Consider the following 17,707-nt stretch of genomic DNA (forward strand, 5'->3'; position numbering starts at 1 on the left):
CCCGTATCCCGTTTCCTGCCCCCCTCCACAACAACATACGCCGTATTCGCCGGATCCGTCCGAATCTCAATCCACCCCCCGCAGGCCCCATGCTTCATCCGAAAACTGTAGATCGGCGTCGAGTAGTAATTCCCGACCTTTTTCTTCTCCGCATTGAAGCGCACCCCCTGCCCGATGAGCGTCTCGTGCGGCTTGCATGTCGTGCACCACACCGCGAAGGGCATCTCGAACCGCACGACCAGCGCGCCGCTTGTGCGGAGGTGGCGCGCCCGCGCCCCGAGCGGGTGCTTGCCCGCTAGTTTGTTGCCGGTTGTGAGGCCTTCTTGGTCGGGTGGGACGTAGCTGTGTGTTGTCAGTTTGTCAGTTCGCGGAGAATCGGGTGGCTAGGGAGGGGAGGGGAGGGGAGGCGACGGACCGTCCCATGTCTGTGATGATTGTCAGTTATGCCCCGCGGTGATGATGGTGGGGGAGGTACTCACTGAAGCCCTGCATTTTGGGTTGGTATCCTTCAGGATATAGACGTATATTACATTTCAGAATAAGTTGTCAGCCCTGGTATAGACTCGGTCGAGATGCATCGACCGGTAATACTCTGTAGTTTCTGAAGATTGAATAGTGAGGAGAAGGTGAAGCAACAGTTATATGCGGAAGAGCGGCGAAGTAGTTAGTTAACTAGTTATCGGTTGTGCATTAGTCAGCAACTACACATCACCTTATGCAGATTTATGCAGTTTCCAACAAAAATAATATCCCCAGGTCAAGGTATATACAGCAATCGAAGATTATATAGTTGTGCAAGCCCCTCCAACCTCACAGACAGCCCGCATATCCAAAACGCTCTCCCCAAGCCAGATTTTAACTCCCTCGCCCTGGACAGGCGCCTTCCAGTCCTGCACCACCACGTCCCAGACACTGATATCCTTGCGCGTGACCTCCATGGTCAAGGTCTCGCTCGCCCCGGGGGCCAGGATCTGCGTCTTCTCGAATTGCCGCAGCTGTCGGGAGGGCGTCTCGACGCCCAGTGTATCGGGTAGTTGGACGTAGAGTTGCGCGACCGCCCGGCCCGGCCGTTTGCCGGTGTTTGTGGCTTTGACGCTGACGGTGATTGCAACGTCATAGAGGGCCGGGTTGCCTCCTTCTGCGCCGCCGGCGCGTGGGGCCGGCTTGGGATCTGTCGTGTACCCTGTTGGGTAGGGGTATGTTTTGCTCGAGTTCTTTGCGGCGCCGGCGGGGTCGTCGAGGTATGGGTAGAGGTAGCGCCAGATGCGGTTGAAGTTCTCGGGCCAGGCTACTTCCGACGGGCTGGGGATTGTGGTGGGGTAGGTTGGGGTTGCGCCTTTGGATGGGCGAGCCGGCGGGTAGGCGCTGTCGACTGCGGTGACGGCGGACACGGTGGGTTGCGAGAAGTTGAACGTGGTGTAGGACAGCCCGTGGCCGAAGGGATATCGCGGGGTGATATTGGCGTTCAGGAAGTGGCGGTAGTCGATGTACAGGCCCTCGGTGTAGGTGTCCTGGATCTGGCCGAGGAGCTGCGAGCGCAGACTCACGCTGGACGGATAGTCCGATTCGCTGCTTGGGATCGTGTACGGGAGATGGCCACTGGGGCTGTAGTCACCGAAGAGGATGTCCGTCAAGGACCAGCCGGCCTCCTGCCCGGGCAGATGCGCCACAAGCACGGCCTTTACCGACGGCAAATCGATCCATTCCTCCATCAGAATAGGGCCCACGGTGTGGATGACCACAACGACTTTGGAGAACTTTGCCGCTGCATCTTTGACGAGGTCGTCGCCGTTGTGCCATGCATTCAGCCCGGCCGAGGTTCTGTCACCCGGATTGCCTTCGACGGTGATATAGTTCTCCCCTGAATCGGCGTTGATGAACACCACGGCGATGTCGTCGGAGCTTACCGAAACGTCAGAGGGGAAATCATCGGTGATATAGAAGTCAGCGTTGGACGAGATGTTGGCAATGGCTTCCTGTGGTGTGACTAAATACGGAAGCCTGGACGTGTCACTGCCCCAGCCCATGGTCAACACCCCTTTGTCGCACCCTTGATCGCTGCAGGAGTTGAGACCGTCCTCATTACCCCCGGCATCCGTTCCAAAAACCTTCAGCGAGTCATTCGTCTTCAAAGGAAGAATATCGTCATCATTCTTTAGCAAAGTGATGGCATCTCTCGCGATTGCTCTCGCAGTGATGTTGTGATCTGCCTGCACGTTGACATACTGATTGACAACGCCAGATGGAGAGAAAAGAGCCCCTGGGTACAAAGGCCCAGTCGCATCTTGTGTGTTGCTTGAAAAGTTGGGCAGCGGATAGTCTCCATCCTGGCCCATCTTGTACCATGTCGCCACGATTCTGGTGACCTATGATCGTCAGCATCCGAAACCAACAGACGGTGTCATTAGGGCTTACCATGTCGTTCAGACGCGAAACCGGGACTGAGCCATTCAGAATAGAGCGTGAGAGCTCAGAGCCCCAGTAAGCATCACCAAAAAGCGGTATAGCACCGTCGCCGGGCATGGCCATATCCAGACCAGCCAGGGCAGACGAGACTCCGCCATATTGCCCAAGCCAGTCGGTCATGACGAAACCCTGGAATCCTAGCTCATCTTTCAGGATTTCATTGAGCAGCTTGCTGTTCTGACTACAGGCTGAACTGTTCACCTAGTCGTCAAACTCATCAGATGGCTTGACGCTAGAACTTGAGCGGAGGCACTCACATCATTGTACGCAGCCATGACGGCGCCAACTCCGGCTCTAACCCCCTCGGCAAATGGCCACAGGTAGAGCTCATGGAGCGTCCTGTCGTCGATATTGGACGAGTAGCCCTTTTGGACGACGCTGCTCATTCGGTACATCTCTTGCTCGTTGCCGACATAGTGCTTGATAGTAGCGATGACACCCTGGCTCTGGATCCCCTTGATCGTCTGCGCACCGCCAATCGCTTGCAGACTGGGATCCGCGCCGAAGCCTTCCCAGTTGCGACCTCCTCTCGGCTTACGCCCTATCGGGCCGACTGATGGGCCCAGAAGCACGTTGATTCCCTTCGCGCGGAACTCTTCTCCCAGTCCCACACCGCGATCGTACATGAGGTCTTTGTCAAAGGTCGCGCCGACAGTGATGCCGGCCGGAAATGCGGTGTTGTGATCGGAGTTGCGCACACCTAAAGGGGAATCGTGAAGGCAGAGGCTGGGGATTCCAAATCGCAGGGCACTCCCGGTTTGGCCAGCACATGGGCCCATGAAGATACCCGTCCCGGTGGTCAGATTCACCTTTTCGGCCAAGGTCATGTTGCTCACCACCCTCTGAGCTTTTTCGTAAGCATCTGCCCAGCTGGATAGCCATCCTCCATTCGGGGCAGGATAGTACGGCGGCGAGAAGTATCCATCAGCAGAATCTCGTGGTTTCAGCTGTGTGGAATGCCGGGACCCTGAGGTAGGAGACGAAAGCGTCAAGGGCACCAGTGAAGCCACTAGGGCCAGAGTTGAAAGCACAGGCATGGCCGCGCAGAGCGATAAATCTCCCAGACTCAGCAGGATATCCTTCGACAAGTACTCGTGATCAATCTCGGTTGCTATCCGCACACATAGCCGTAGTCGAGCTGTCGTATCTCGCGACCAGAAGTAGACATCGGGCCACGCTGCGCACTCGCGCAGCAGGGCCTAGATATATAGCGCTATCCAGTCCATATCGAAGAGGGGAAAGGATATGCAGACCAAGTCAGCCCGCCAAAGGTCCCTCGCTCATCGAGTCATCGTGAACAGGTCAACCGGACCAAAGCCTCGGGCTCCGGAGCGGTTACCTTTTTCTGACGCTTCATCCCTTGGGAATTGTAGCATGTGCCCTCTTCCACTGTGATCCGGGTAAAAGGGCATGGTGGTGTCTCAAGCGATCATCGCATCTCACTGGATAACGGGGCAGGCCGGCGTCAGTGGCCAAGACGGCGCAGTTCCTCCGTCTCGAAACGAGGCCGGTTGTAGTCTAGTGCTTGACGATCCTCCACTGCGAGACCAGGATGATTCCAGGTCATCATGAGACCCTTTGCTTGCATTCCTGTTCTGCAGTGTCGACTGCCTACCCCGCATGCCAGACTCGACACTCGACGATAGCATCTCATTCTCCACGAATCCAGACTTGCAGACGTGGAGCAGTCATCCCAGCTACAGCAAGTGTGATACTCTATACAGACGCCGATCAGGATTCGGAGTGCTGATCCGTCGCTTAGAAAAGAGCCTGCCGATCTTTGATCTTTTCCCGTGGTGGAGCAGTCTGATGTGATGTGGAGATGTGGGATTTGAAGATACTCCGGATATTCAGGGGCTCCATGTTGATCACAGCTTTCTCACAAGAGAGGCGAGCAGGAACTGTTATTCTCGTTCTTTCACATTATTGTATGTGACATGTGCCAGATCACAAAATGATAAGAACAAGGCCAAAAAGTCCTCGAATCAGCTGATTTATATTTTGAGCTGATCCAATCTACTTTATCGGTCTATTTCCCAGACAGAATGTCTTCTGGATTGAATTGGGCTAGTATGCATAATGCGCTTCAACCGAAGACAGCAGCATTTGGCTTGACGATTTGCAGGCCTATATATGCTTCTCATTCTAAGAGGAATATACTCATGAATATTCATGCCTTTAGGTATAGAGGACATCTATGAACCAGGAATCCACATGAGCGTTTTGAATCACGGTACAAACATACCACAATCTGCCTGTCGTGCTTATAGTCATCTGTTTGACCACATACTTCTTCATCAATCTACTGCCCATAGACGTAATAAGTACCAGTGGCAGTGTTATTCGTCTGGTTGGTAGGAACCAGCTGCCCGTTCTTGAGCCATCCGTTGGCCACAGCGCCTCCGCCCACCACGCCGTTGGAGTTGCGTTCCAGATGATTGGCACCGCTCTTGACGGTGAAGTTGGCAAGAGAGATTTCGCCGCCGTTACGCTCCTTGATGTTGGGTAGACCGAAGAAGCGGGCTTCTACCTCCTTAGGGGTGATATGAAGCTCAAAGTACCCGCGGTAGTACAGCTCAGACCAGTGGAGCTCTTCATTGTCAGTGACCAGGGCCTTTGAGGCCGCGTTGGCATTGGCAATCGTAATGTTCTGTCCGTATGGCGAGGGGGAGGTAAGTGCAGTCCCCGCAAATTCAACACCAATGGCGCCGGCGCCGGTCTTGGGGTCGTACGGCTTGTTGTCGAGCCAAGCCACGTCGCTCACCCAGTTGGCATGAGAGTCGCCGGCGATCATGATATTGTTGCCAATCTGGTTGTCGTAGAGCGTTTGAAGTGTGCGGTTCTTGTTGGCCAGATATCCATCCCAGGCGTCGACGTTGAGAGGATGTTCAGCATTGGCAATGGACTGATTGAGGCGAGAGAAGACTACTTATGTTAGTCCTCATCCTTCAATCAAAACAGCAAGGGGACATACTAATCTGACTACCGATAATGCGCCAGTGGGCACCTCGCCTAGCCGAATCGATCAAATTACGGTAGAACCAGTTCTCCTGGCGGCTACCCATCAGGGTTCGACCGGCATCGTTGGCAATCTCATAGATATAGTCGGTATTGTCGTAGGTGTCGGTGATAGAGCGATCATACTGCCTGGTGTCCAGCATGATAAGGTCAACGAGAGAACCGAGCTGGAAGTTTCTCCAGATACGAAGGTTGTCATCCATCTCAACTTGTCTGTGCAAGTTAGTCCCTGAACAAAAAGAAAAACTAGCTATCAGAATCGGACCTGATTGGCATCCACTCAAAATAAGCACGGACGGCGTTCATCTTGCGTTGGTCAACCGACACCCCGCCATGCGTCAGGAAGGATTCCTCATCGTTGTGGAGTTTGGAGGATCCGTCGCGATAAGTATTGTCAGACACCTCTGTTCTGGTCAGATCTCAAACTCATATGAGTTGCAGGAGTGCATACCGTGGTCGTCCCAAACTGGAATCCAAGCAAAGTTCTGGTGGCTCGCCTGAAGATCCAAATCGGTTCTGTAAGTTGCCAGGCGCTTGCGGTAATCGTAGAGAGTGAAAATGGTTCGATCCGGTTGGGGGATGCGTCCCAGACTGTTTCCCCAGCCACTGCATAACACGATAAGTTGCTGTCTTTGTGGACTGGGTGAGTAGGGGTTCATACTATTCGCCATTACCATATTCGTAAATGTAGTCACTATCTCAAGTCAGCCTGGCATTGTCCCTTGATCATCTTAAATCTTCTGGTCTTACCCCAGATGCAGAACGTAGTCTACAGAGTCCTTTCTTACGGGGTTTCCGTAGCCATTGAAGAAACCAAAGGCTACAGTGTCATCAGCAAAGCGGTACAAAGTCAAAGAAGGAGCAACGAGGACGTACGATAGTTACTGCACGAGAAAACAGCCAGGTTGATGTTATGAACGTCATCCTTAGGCGCAGGAGCAGTCTTGGTCCGCCCAATCGGACTCTTGTTGTTCGAGTTACACACATTGAACTGGTAGTAGTATGTGGTAAACGGCTTCAACTTGGTTGCCTCGACCTATCATCAAGTAAGCATGCTGTGTCACTCCAAACGAATGAGATGCGTTTGTGCTAACCTTGACAGTGTAGTCGATATCAGAGCTGGTAAACACCGTTCCCTCCGAAACAACTTTCTTCATGCCAGCATCCCGAGAGACCTTGTAGTTCAGGCAGACAGGCGCATTGGAGACTGGCTTCTTCTTGTCCTTGCCCGAGTAGATAGGCACAGGGTTGTACAGAGGAACCAATCCAGACGTAGTACTATTGTCATGGACATCATCGAAACCCGGGGCACATCGTGTCCACAAGATGACGGACTCAGCATAGGGATCACCTGAAGCCACGCCGTGGGTGAAGTTCAATTTAGCAGGGTCAAAGGCCGACGTCGGCTCGCCCCGTTTGGCTACCTTGCGGATCGAAACTCCCAATTCAGGGTGGTTATAAGAGGGGCTGCGGTAGTTGAGGTTGCCCGCATAGCTAGCGGTGGCAGTCGAGGCCGTCAACAACAGAAGGGACAGCGAGTACAGCATGTTGACTTTGCCAGTGCTGAGAGATTCTCTGCCCCGAAAAGACCAGAACAGATAGGCTGGATGAGAGCCAATTTATATTACCCATATTGAGATAAAATAGCAAGGATTGCTCACGGATCGTTTGCATTCCCTGTCTTGGAGGAATCGACCATTGCAAGGCCAGGAAGCAGCGGCCAAGGGCGCAACGTCACGGCAGACGGCATTGTAAACAAGGGAGACTCGTCATTCGAGATCAGAAGTGCCTAGACGTCATTCTAGACTTGGAATGCGCATTACGCCGGCGACAAATAGCAGATAGAAGCCAAAGCATGCTCGACAGTGAAGCTTCGCCTCTGGCTGAACACCAAGGGCTTGGCTGCCTTGGCGTTCAGGAACTAAGACCCACGTGCTCGGCTCTCCGCTGTTGAGGATTGGAATGCCAAGAGTTCCGCTATTTAGTAATATCGTATAGAGTATCCAGTATAGTCAGGTAGTAGGAGAACAGCCTATCAGTGTAATTCATATAATAATAATTACAAAGATCAAGGCGTGGACGTAAGCTGTACGATGCCGGTTAAGCGAGATGTTGACTAGAGCCATTGCCGCATAAAATATGCATAGAAGAGATGCTATGGAGTAAATATCAGGCATATCAAAAGGTGTTCATGCATCGCTTCTCGGCATACTCCAATAGATTAGTCATTTTGAAATCCATCGCAAACTCTCGGCTGAGTTCGTAATTGTCAGGCTGGTCTCCCAGCAAGTAGGAAGCCTGCATGGGTTACCATATACGGAAAACATAAGGACACAGTGGGAGTCATCATGTTTGCTGGTTATATCATGGAAATTCCAATAGATTGTGCATATTCCAAACTGTTTTCAGTCTAAAGAGAAAGATTGGTGAATGAGTACATGCATGAGTGACAGTTAATGTCTGAGGGAGCTATGAAGCTTTTAGAGATAAGTACAGCGCGAGAAAGGAGCATCCCGAGATGATTCAGCTTGCAAGATGTGGTAACTCGGCTGTTCAAGATCAGTTCATGTAGGAGTAATGTTTGGCGGACAGTCCAGGGATCAGACCGATTACATGACCTCGCAGTGCAGCGACAGAGTATGTGGCCCCGAACGTGCAAGATGGTGACTGTAGTAAGTGCTACGCTTAAAGTTTAAGTACATGGCCACGTGGAGAATCAGTTCGATCTATAATCGGTCAAGAGGAATTGAGGTGTTCATTCATCTTGTGAGTCTCGTTGATCACTAGGGCTGGAAGGACGTTCTTCCTCGTGATCAATGTAGTCTGAATAATCCTGCTGATGCGAATCTAATACCGCTGGATCGAGGCTCCGCAGTGACAGTTAAAGCAGCAGACATCAACCACAGGGACCTCTAATTCGAGACAATCATGTAAAGTCAAGCCAAGAATTCAGTCAATTCTAGGCCAGTTTCCTCCTCCATGAGCTGCCAAAGCAGGTCCGTCCTGCCTGGGAGAACAGCACAGGACTTCTCGATGCAAACTTTGGAGTGCGCATGAAACTGATTGCAAGGTGGGTCAGGGAGTACACGTAGAGTATCTTCCAGAAATTTCACACTTAACCCAGAGAATGGATGTGATGGAGGCGGATAGAGGTTGTGAGCATGCAGTTGCTTTGAAAGCCACCCGATATGCATTGCATCGCATAGCTCACAACACTCCCCGTCGTCCAAAAGCCGCTCTTTTTCTTCATAGATCCAAGCAATGATGCTGTTGACCCAATTACGTCTTTTCTGTTCAATGGAATCTGTTCCGAACATGACTTGGTAATCAGTACTTTGTGCCTTCTGCGAACTGATGGGGAAGAACTCACCCAGTAAGGGCTGTGGAATCGGGAGACCATAGCACTGGATTGGCCCGGTACTTTGACGCACAGCGACAAGAGTCGTCTCCTGGAAGATCAACTCGTGATGAAACACCCAGGAAATAAAGATCCACCGAACCAGATCTTCCGAGAAACACCATGGCAACCTTTCCTTGAGGTTGTCTATCCAAATACTCGAGAAAACCTCCACGGCTTCAAAGCAACGGTACTCGTAGACCAGACCTGCTATCTTGCAAAGCACTCGAAGACCCACAAGTCGTGGCACTTTGCTTGTCCGACAGTGCATCATATTCAGCACAATCAACAGGGCGTCAACGTCCTCAACCTCCATAGCCACAAGCACCATTTCATCGGACCTTAGTATCTTGTCTTTGGAGCTGAGCTTCTCCTCAAAGAAGCGAGAAGCGAGGACCAAGTGTCTCGATGAGACGCGTATTTCAACTCCCCCTAGTCCATCGCCGCTAGATGTACAATCAGCAGTATCGTTCCTGTTCGAGGTACTGGTCGCGGTGGAGACAGACGAATCTTGTGGCTCTAAAATAGATTTAGTCAGTTGTATTAATTTCTCATCTAGAAAAGTTGAATCAAACAAGCATTTACACACCTTTTTTCAGCCAGCTTGGATGGCTACTCGAAGGAGGCTGGTTTATAACCAGAAGAACATCTCCTTCAGGATCAATGACATAGCGAGCGGGCTCCATCCTCACTGGCTCAAATCTGAAAGGTAAGGTGAGAGAAAGGTGGAGATCACGATTTTTCAAGGAAAAAGGTCCCAGTGCGTTTGTTGAAGATGGTTTGCAGCCAATCTTTGGAGAAGACAAACAAATAAGTGCACTGGCAAGCAGGTCTTTTGGCGCAGTGAATGGTGCAGTCTGTAGAGACAGTCATTTAGTAGTTGCACATAATACTCTCAGTTTTTTCCCTTCGCCCTTTTCCATAATTTGCAAAAGTAAAGATTGAGTAAAAGAAACAACAACCTATTCTATAAAGTGAAAGATATGTATACCACTCTCTAAGTGTATTAACAGTATAGAAAAGATTAGTCCTCATAATTTCGTAACCGAGTATAAACATCTATGCCAGAGCTGTAGGTCTACATAGAATCAATGTGTTGAAGCATCGTGTCTATCATCTCAAACGATTTGAGAGCTTAGTTCCAGTAACCAGGGAAAAGCCATTCCAGCTTCTCCCGAGCCTCAGGGCTCCAGTTGGCCTGGGCGGTGCTGAGACCAAACTTGATGGATCCCTCAACGTGCTTGGCCTGGACGAGGTCAGAGTGCTCATCGCTGGCCAGAGCGTCGAGGACGGCTGTGACGAAGCGTCTGGCATTCTGAGCGTTGGCCTTCATGTGGCCCATGACCATCTCCACGGTGACATCGGCCGTCGACTCGTGCCAGCAGTCATAGTCGGTGGACATGCAAATCATTTGGTAGGCGATCTCGGCCTCACGAGCGAGCTTAGCCTCAGGCAGACACGACATGTTGATGACGCTGCCGCCCCAAGACCGGTAAAGGTTGCTCTCTGCGCGGGTGGAGAATTGAGGTCCCTCTGTCGTTGAAAGACGGTCAGCCATAATTCCCCGAACACACGAAAGCAACGACACAGGGAAAAAATGGCGTACCCATGCAAATCAGAGTGCCCCGGTCGTGAAGAACGACACCCTCGCCCTCCAGACTGTGACCACAGGCTCGCACAACCTTTGCGACACCCTCGTCGAAGGGGTCGCCGAATGGAACGTGCGCGACCACACCTCCCTCGAAGAAAGTCCATGGGCGTACACCCTTGGTGCGATCGATGACCTGGTCGGGGATGACGAAATCGCGAGGCTTGATTTCCTCCTGCAAGCTACCAACGGCAGAGAAGGCGATGATGGTACGGACACCGATCGAGCGCAGAGCGGCGATGTTGGCGCGGGCCGGCACCTCATGAGGTGCGATCTGGTGGTGAGCACCGTGTCGGCTCAGGAAAGCGACGGCAACGGTCTTGTTGTTGTGGGAGCATTGGTGGTGCAGGATCGTGATCGGAGAGGAGGGGTTGCCCCACGGCGTGGTGATCGACAACGACGCAACTTGAGTGAAGCCGGGGAGCTCGCGCAGACCAGTACCACCGATGACGGCGATACGCACGGGCTCTATATCCATTAAAGATCGATTAGTCTTCGCAGCTTGGTTGTGCTATAGCACGGTTCACTCACCGTTGTAGGTATTGGGGAGAATGGTCATTCTTCTCGCTAGCTGCTTTGCAGACTCGATTCTTCGGAGAGGTGCTGTGGTAAAGTTTGAGAGGTATCGGCGAAAAGAAGAGAATCCAAGCATAAAATGCAGCAACAGAGAGGACTGATAGAACCTAGGTAGCTTGCTTATTTTTCGGAGATGAAAACTTCTGCCCCTCGGCGGGGTCGCCATCCCGATTGGGCGATCCGCTTATCGCGACCCCACGTGGGGTCAATCTCAGGCACCGAGGCATCAGCAGGCATCAACCGCCCTTCTCTTTTCTTGCAGCTTCATCCGACAGACCTCGTTCGAGATGAGCTGTGGGATGCCAGAGACAGGATACTTATGGTAATCAATGCGCTTTAAGTCCAAAGCGATGGGTTCCCAATTTCTTGGGTAGAACTGATCGACAAGTTACTACAGCTCGCTCTCCATTGTGAGTCTGTGACCGTCGATATCCGGGGTCTACAGAGCTCGGTCTTATGCAAAATTCATGGAAACCTTATGAAAGCCATCAAAGACGTTGTATTCATCTAGAATATGCGCATATGCAAATTATAACAACGCAGTTTGAAGATCAAAGTTGGCGCCAACAGCAGACCTTTATGCTGGCTTCCATTCATAATGATGGGGCCCCTTCTTGACTGGACCTGGATCTTCACCTGGGATACCTGGCTTGTTGTACGCATGAGCGCCAAAGTAGTCCATCTGCGCCTCCATAAATTTGGTCGGCAGCATTGTTCCCCCTTCATACTTCAAGTACTCTAACGTGGCAGACAGAGCCGGCATGTACTGATCAGACAGGATCCCTTCAATCACAATCTCTTTTAGGGCGTCAAAATTCTTGTGCAGTTCTCGGGCGACCTCGTCCACGAACTTCATATTGGTGAGTCGCTTGCTGGATGTCAGGCTGGGCTGCAGAAGGTCTGCGATGGCTTCGGACTGGATAATGCAACCGGCTCGCCAGATCTGAAGGCATCTGCCGAGATCAATGTCCCATCCCTCGTCCTCAGAAGCGCGCGATATCAATTCGAGGCCCTGGCAGAACGATGCCAAGAAGGAGCAGTACACTGCTCGGCGCAAGTTCTCAATGAAAGCAGCGCGATCTTTGATGGTCTCAATTGGCTTGGGGCTGGGCATATGAAGTTTCTTGGCGACTCGAAGTCTCTCTTCACGATTCCCGCTGGCCACACGCAGAAAGTGAGCTGTTGCAAGAGTGGGAGCCGCGACGTGACGCTCAGCCGATTCCATAACCGACCAGTACGGAGTCCCCTCGGTGCCGTCATCGTCCTGGACCACCTTGTCAAGCACATCGTCAAGTACATAGCCATCATCTCTGCTAGCGCCTTCGCCGTGGTAGTCACCTTGTGGTGTCTTCTTCTTGTGCAACATATCTGCGCCGATCTGAAGGAGGTAATTGTTCTTGAGCTCGCCGTCTTGGTTCCACTTGGAGAAGAGATCGCCAATCTCATCATAGTTGAGGCCTAACCCGTTATGGAGGATGGACCATGCCTCCGCGAGTGTCGAGAGCATACCTCCTTCAATACCATTGTGAACCATCTTGACGTAGTGTCCCGAGCCTGCAGGGCCAATCCGTGTGACACATGGCTTGCCAGTCTTGCGATCCTTGGCGGAATAGAGCTCCAGCAGCGGTAAGACGAGCTCGAGTGCTTTGGCATCTCCACCAGGCGACAAGCTGGGCCCGTGTCGAGCGGATTGGTAGCCTCCAGAGACCCCCATTCCGATCCAGTGGACCCCGATCTGTGCGCACTCTCTCTGTCTTCTTTCTGTCCGTCGGTAGTTTTCATTTCCTCCGTCGAGGATGATGTCGCCGGCCTTCAGATCATGTTTGATCATCCCCAGTACAGAGTCTGCTGGGTGACCATGTGTGATGGAAAAGATGAATAACTTCCGCTCGGCCTGGCCCTCCAGGCTCTTAGTAAACTCGTCGATGTTGTAGAACCCGTAGATCTTGCCCTTCAGGTGCTGTGCACTTTTGGCGAAGTTCATCACAGAATCGACATTCTTTGGGCTCACGTCCCATACCGAGACATCGCAACCGAGTTCGGAGAAGGCAAAGGTCATCATCGAGCCCATATTCCCCGCTCCGACAATGCCGATGCGCTTGAATCTCTTGACTGGGTCTTCTGATGGCATGATGGCGGCGGTCACAGTATCCTTCTAACTTTGTCGATCTGGGTTTATACAAGGGTGATTGGGAAGCAAATGAATCTCGGCATTCCAGTCGGAGCAGTGAGAAAATGAAGATAGAGAGATCGATTCCTGGAACAACATCTCTTATTGAACGAACCTCCAGTGGCAATCGGACAGCTCATCCGGTGAAGAAGCGTACGCTTGAATTACATCACAGCAGATGGGACGTCATTGCGAGGCATCATCTTACCCTCGGTGCCCCTCCGACCAATCTATTATCTGATTCGATATCTGGAAGTCCATCACAATGCACAATATCATTTTTCTGCGTATGTGGATTGTTACTGCGTCGGAAAGCGACTCCGTTATTGCCGGATGTCCTTCTGTTGCTAGTTGCAGACATCTATCTTTTGCCCTAATTCGGCAGATCTCATGGTTACATCATCGGCTCGACAGCTTCAATCCAGCAACACATGATATCGACTATCATTGCTGTCCTACTTGGCATGACTTCTAATCATGTTTTTTGCAATGAATTCCTTCTGGTGATTGTGCATTCGGCTGGTTTTATTACTGTATTTCCATCTCAGTCTCATTCCAACAACATATACAAGGCATCACAAGCACCACACCATGATCGCATCAGCCCCAACTCTCACGTACGAATCCCTCCGCAAAATCCCTCTGGCATATGCCTCCTGCTCGATCGGCAGCAGCAACGCCGACACACTCCCGCGTAAGCTCGAAGCCATCAGCAAAGCCGGCTTTACAGCCATCGAGCTATCATTCCCAGACATCATCGACTATGGCTCACGACTCCTCGGCCACCAAGTCGCCACGGAGAACTTCGCCGAGCTCATCTCCGTAGCCGGCGAAATCCGCAAACTCTGCGACGCCAACAGTCTCAAAGTGATGATGCTGCAGCCGTTCGCGAACTTCGAGGGCTGGCCGCGCGGGTCGCTGGAGCGCCAGGACGCCTTTACCCGAGCCAACGGATGGATCGAGATCATGAACGTCGTCGGGACGGACCTGCTTCAGGTACGCCGCTCCAGCCCTCCTGCCACCACGTAGCTCAAAGCTAATTGACAAAAAAGGTCGGCTCGACAGACGCCCCCGCCGAGAAAATCACCACCAACCGCGCCGACATCGTCGCCGACCTCCGCGAACTCGCCGACCTCCTCGCGAAACGCAACATGCGCCTCGCCTACGAGAACTGGTGCTGGTCCACCCACGCCCCCACCTGGAAAGACGTCTGGGAGATCGTCCGCGCAGTCGACCGCCCCAACATCGGTCTCTGCCTGGATACCTTCCAGACCGCAGGGTCCGAATGGGGCGATCCCCGGACCATCTCCGGCCGGGTAGGCGACATGGAACTCGACGAGCTGAACCGGCGCTTCGCGGCGAGTATGGACGAGCTGGCGCGGTCGATCCCGCCGGAGAAGATCTATCTGCTGCAGATTTCGGATGCCTACAAGCCCACCCGGCCGATCGAGGACAAGGTGATCAACGGGCTGCGGCCGCGGGGGCGCTGGAGCCATGATTTCCGGCCCATGCCGTATGACGGTGGGTACTTGCCCATCGAGGAGGTGACGCGGGCGGTGCTCCGGACCGGCTTCCGGGGGTGGTTTTCGATGGAGATCTTTGACGGGGGGAATCAGGGGAAGGGGAAGAAGTATGATATGATTCCGTACGCGAAGCAGGCGATGGAGAGTATGCAGAAACTCTTGAAGAATTGCGCGGATCAATAGTTGAGGATTCTGTCGGAATTCAATGCAATCATAGACTTTCTTGAATTGAATATGTTCATTCATCTACCAGAAAAACTCAAATTTTAGGTCATGCATCCATAATGCGAAACGCCAGTCATGCAGGGAAATCGAACGAAACAAAAAAATGTAAAAATGCATCAATACATCAACGTATGGGGAATAATAATCACTGAACCGAATGCCGATCTTCCCTTCTATCCCTCACAAGCACATGCCATGCCGAGCTTACGCGTTGCTCGGGTACTCGACCTCGTAGGTAGGAACGAATTCCTCCTTGATGGAGCGCAGGCTGACGAACCGCAAGAGCAAGTTCCCGCTGCCGGCCTTGTCGTTGGTTCCGCTTGCGCGGGCACCGCCGAAGGGCTGCTGGCCGACAACGGCACCGGTGCTCTTGCAGTTGATGTAGAAGTTACCCGCGGTGTTGCGGAGGGCGTCCTCCGCGACACGGACGGCCTCGCGGTCCTGCGCGAAGATCGAGCCGGTGAGACCGTACTCGCCCGTCTGGTCGATCTTCTCGCAGATCTTGGTGAAGTCTGCCTCTGTGGCGTCGTTGTAGGTGTGCACGACCAGGATGGGGCCGAAGAGCTCGCGCGAGAGAAGAGGGTGGTCGGGGTTCGAGGTGTGGTAGACGGTGGGCTGGATGTACCAGCCCTTGGAGGAGTCGTAGGTGCCGCCGACGAGGAGCTCAAGTTCGGAGTCGTTCTTGGCGTCCTCGATGACCTGGGCAAGCTTGTTGAAGGAGGCCTCGTGGATTACGGGACCGCAGAAGTTGGTGAAGTTGGAGGGCTCGCCGATCTTGAGCTGCTTGGTTTCGGATACGACCTGCTCGAGGAACTGGTCGGCGATGGAGGACGCGACGTATGCACGGGAAGTGGCGCTGCACTTCTGGCCCTGGAATTCAAAGGCACCACGGACGGTCTGCACGGCGGCGTTGCGGACGTCGGCCGACTTGTGGATGAGGTGGAAGTTCTTTCCACCGGTTTCACCGACGATGCGGGGGTAGCTGCGGTATTTGCCCTCGGCGACACCCTGGGCGATCTTTCCGTACAGGGAACGGAACACGCTGGTGCTTCCGGTGAAATGGAGGGCGGCAAATTCGCGGTGGTTGAATACGGTGTTGGTGACTTCTTCGGCATCGCCGGGGACGAACTGGATGACGTTCTTGGGCAGACCGGCCTCCAGAAGGATCTGGTGAACCAGCCAGTTGGACGCGATGGCAGCGGGGGAAGGCTTCCAGACAACGACGTTACCCATCAGAGCAGGGGCGCCGGCCAGGTTACCACCGATGGCAGTGAAGTTGAAGGGGCTGATAGCGTAGACGAAACCTTCGAGGGGACGGTATTCAACGCGGCTGCGCTAGTTAGCTATGTCATTCTTGATCGAATATGCAAAGTAACTTACTTCCAAACTCCAGGAGCGTGGTGAACCGGCTGCTGGGCGTACATGTCCTCAGCGTACTTGACGCCGAACCGGAAGAAATCGCACAGCTCAGCGGCAGCATCAATCTCCGCCTGCCAGGCGTTCTTGCCCTGTCCGTGCATGGTCAAGGCCATAATGTCATAGCGGTACTTGGTCGAAATCAGATCAGCAGCCTTGAGGAAGACGCTCGCACGGTCTGCGAACGATGTAGCGGCCCACGATTTGCGAGCCTCGAGCGCTGCGTCAATAGCCGCCTGCACATCGGAGGCGGTGGCGTTGGAGTAGGTGGCCACGGGAGCATGAGAGGCAGGGTTGGACTGTGTGAAGGTTTGCGAGCTCTTGATCTGGGGATTGTTAGGGGATTCTCCTGATTTAGTATATAAGTGTTCACTCGAGAAAACCAACCTCCTTACCCGCAATCACAAGCGGTACGTTAAGAGGAGCAGACTGCTTGGCCTTGGCCAGGGCATCTTCCAGAGCTTTGCGATCAGGCGAACCAGGGACATAATGTTTCTACTGACGTTAGAATCAATTTCTTCCATGGACAAGAGTCGAAAAACTTACGTTAGGTTCATTGTCGATGCGAGGCACCTTGAAAGTAGCATACGAGCCCATCGCCCTACTAGGACGAACAAAGCTGCTAGTAAGAGAACGGCATTTTGCGAACGGCTGCGCTCGCACGCGGGGAAGCAACGAGGACTGCATTTTGAATATTCTTGATACGACCAGCAATAAGATCAAGAAAATTAACAAGCAGAAAAGGCAAGGAAAAGATGGAAAATGAAGCAAAAGAAACGAGTCAAAAGCGGACGCGGGGAAAGCTCCTGTACTTTAAAGCGAGGGATCACACTGCACTGCACCACCGGCTAAGGTCGGTGGGAATGGACCAGTCAGACAAGAAGAAGACAATCAGTCAGCACAATTACCATACATTACAGCGATATCCATCTCCAATTTCTTTTGTTCCCCTCACGACGCGCTGCATGATCCCTGGTGGCGTGGAAGTTGTTCGGCGATTGTAATGGTAATACCGCTGCGTTTGCCTGAGGAATCACTGCCGGCCGGCTGTAACTGTTCTGGTAATAATACCTAATTTGTATGGTCCGGTACGCATTCCGGGTGGGAACACGCCTAAACCGGGCCGGAGTATACTGTCAACTTGTGCCCGGTACGGGCAGCCGAGAGGATTCCATTACCCTATCGATATTTTCTAGAAGATATCAAGTGGATGATATCTATATCTACCTCTGGATTAGATCTTTTATTGACTAACGGAAATATTGACA

The 17,707-nt window shown here is 52.7% G+C and overlaps 7 protein-coding genes across 7 annotated transcripts; 1 reads left to right on the forward strand and 6 right to left on the reverse strand.

The window, feature by feature from the left end:
• Positions 1-39: 39 nt before the first annotated feature.
• CDV56_100019 (uncharacterized protein) lies at positions 40-492 on the reverse strand (the record flags this gene model as incomplete). The annotated part of the gene is made up of 3 exons (XM_026753638.1): positions 40-342; positions 416-425; positions 480-492. Coding segments are annotated over 3 exons (326 nt in total), but the record flags the coding sequence as incomplete, so codon positions are not given.
• Positions 493-782: 290 nt separating this feature from the next.
• Positions 783-7,031, reverse strand: CDV56_100259 (uncharacterized protein; the record flags this gene model as incomplete). The annotated part of the gene is made up of 12 exons (XM_026753878.1): positions 783-2,366; positions 2,416-2,667; positions 2,724-3,665; positions 4,712-4,721; positions 4,773-5,391; positions 5,441-5,697; positions 5,750-5,888; positions 5,936-6,090; positions 6,146-6,178; positions 6,235-6,304; positions 6,361-6,520; positions 6,579-7,031. The coding sequence occupies 12 exons, from the start codon at positions 7,029-7,031 to the stop codon at positions 783-785; spliced, it is 4,674 nt and encodes a 1,557-aa protein (XP_026611676.1).
• Positions 7,032-8,420: 1,389 nt separating this feature from the next.
• CDV56_101484 (uncharacterized protein) lies at positions 8,421-9,567 on the reverse strand (the record flags this gene model as incomplete). Its single annotated transcript, XM_026755103.1, has 2 exons — positions 8,421-9,400; positions 9,471-9,567. The coding sequence occupies 2 exons, from the start codon at positions 9,565-9,567 to the stop codon at positions 8,421-8,423; spliced, it is 1,077 nt and encodes a 358-aa protein (XP_026611677.1).
• Positions 9,568-10,016: 449 nt separating this feature from the next.
• On the reverse strand, positions 10,017-11,181 carry CDV56_101706 (S-methyl-5-thioadenosine phosphorylase; the record flags this gene model as incomplete). Its single annotated transcript, XM_026755325.1, has 3 exons — positions 10,017-10,414; positions 10,488-10,997; positions 11,061-11,181. The coding sequence occupies 3 exons, from the start codon at positions 11,179-11,181 to the stop codon at positions 10,017-10,019; spliced, it is 1,029 nt and encodes a 342-aa protein (XP_026611678.1).
• A 501-nt stretch (positions 11,182-11,682) lies between these two features.
• Positions 11,683-13,236, reverse strand: CDV56_101944 (6-phosphogluconate dehydrogenase, decarboxylating; the record flags this gene model as incomplete). The annotated part of the gene is made up of 1 exon (XM_026755563.1): positions 11,683-13,236. The coding sequence occupies one exon, from the start codon at positions 13,234-13,236 to the stop codon at positions 11,683-11,685; it is 1,554 nt and encodes a 517-aa protein (XP_026611679.1).
• Positions 13,237-13,866: 630 nt separating this feature from the next.
• On the forward strand, positions 13,867-14,981 carry CDV56_102241 (sugar phosphate isomerase/epimerase family protein; the record flags this gene model as incomplete). Its single annotated transcript, XM_026755860.1, has 2 exons — positions 13,867-14,271; positions 14,328-14,981. 2 exons carry the CDS (start codon positions 13,867-13,869, stop codon positions 14,979-14,981), a joined length of 1,059 nt encoding a protein of 352 aa, XP_026611680.1.
• A 246-nt stretch (positions 14,982-15,227) lies between these two features.
• On the reverse strand, positions 15,228-17,126 carry prnC (delta-1-pyrroline-5-carboxylate dehydrogenase prnC; the record flags this gene model as incomplete). The annotated part of the gene is made up of 4 exons (XM_026756032.1): positions 15,228-16,353; positions 16,404-16,765; positions 16,827-16,934; positions 16,986-17,126. The coding sequence occupies 4 exons, from the start codon at positions 17,124-17,126 to the stop codon at positions 15,228-15,230; spliced, it is 1,737 nt and encodes a 578-aa protein (XP_026611681.1).
• Positions 17,127-17,707: the final 581 nt, after the last annotated feature.

Source organism: Aspergillus thermomutatus, assembly GCF_002237265.1.
Source record: "Aspergillus thermomutatus strain HMR AF 39 chromosome Unknown NODE_212, whole genome shotgun sequence".
Lineage (NCBI taxonomy): Eukaryota > Fungi > Ascomycota > Eurotiomycetes > Eurotiales > Aspergillaceae > Aspergillus > Aspergillus thermomutatus.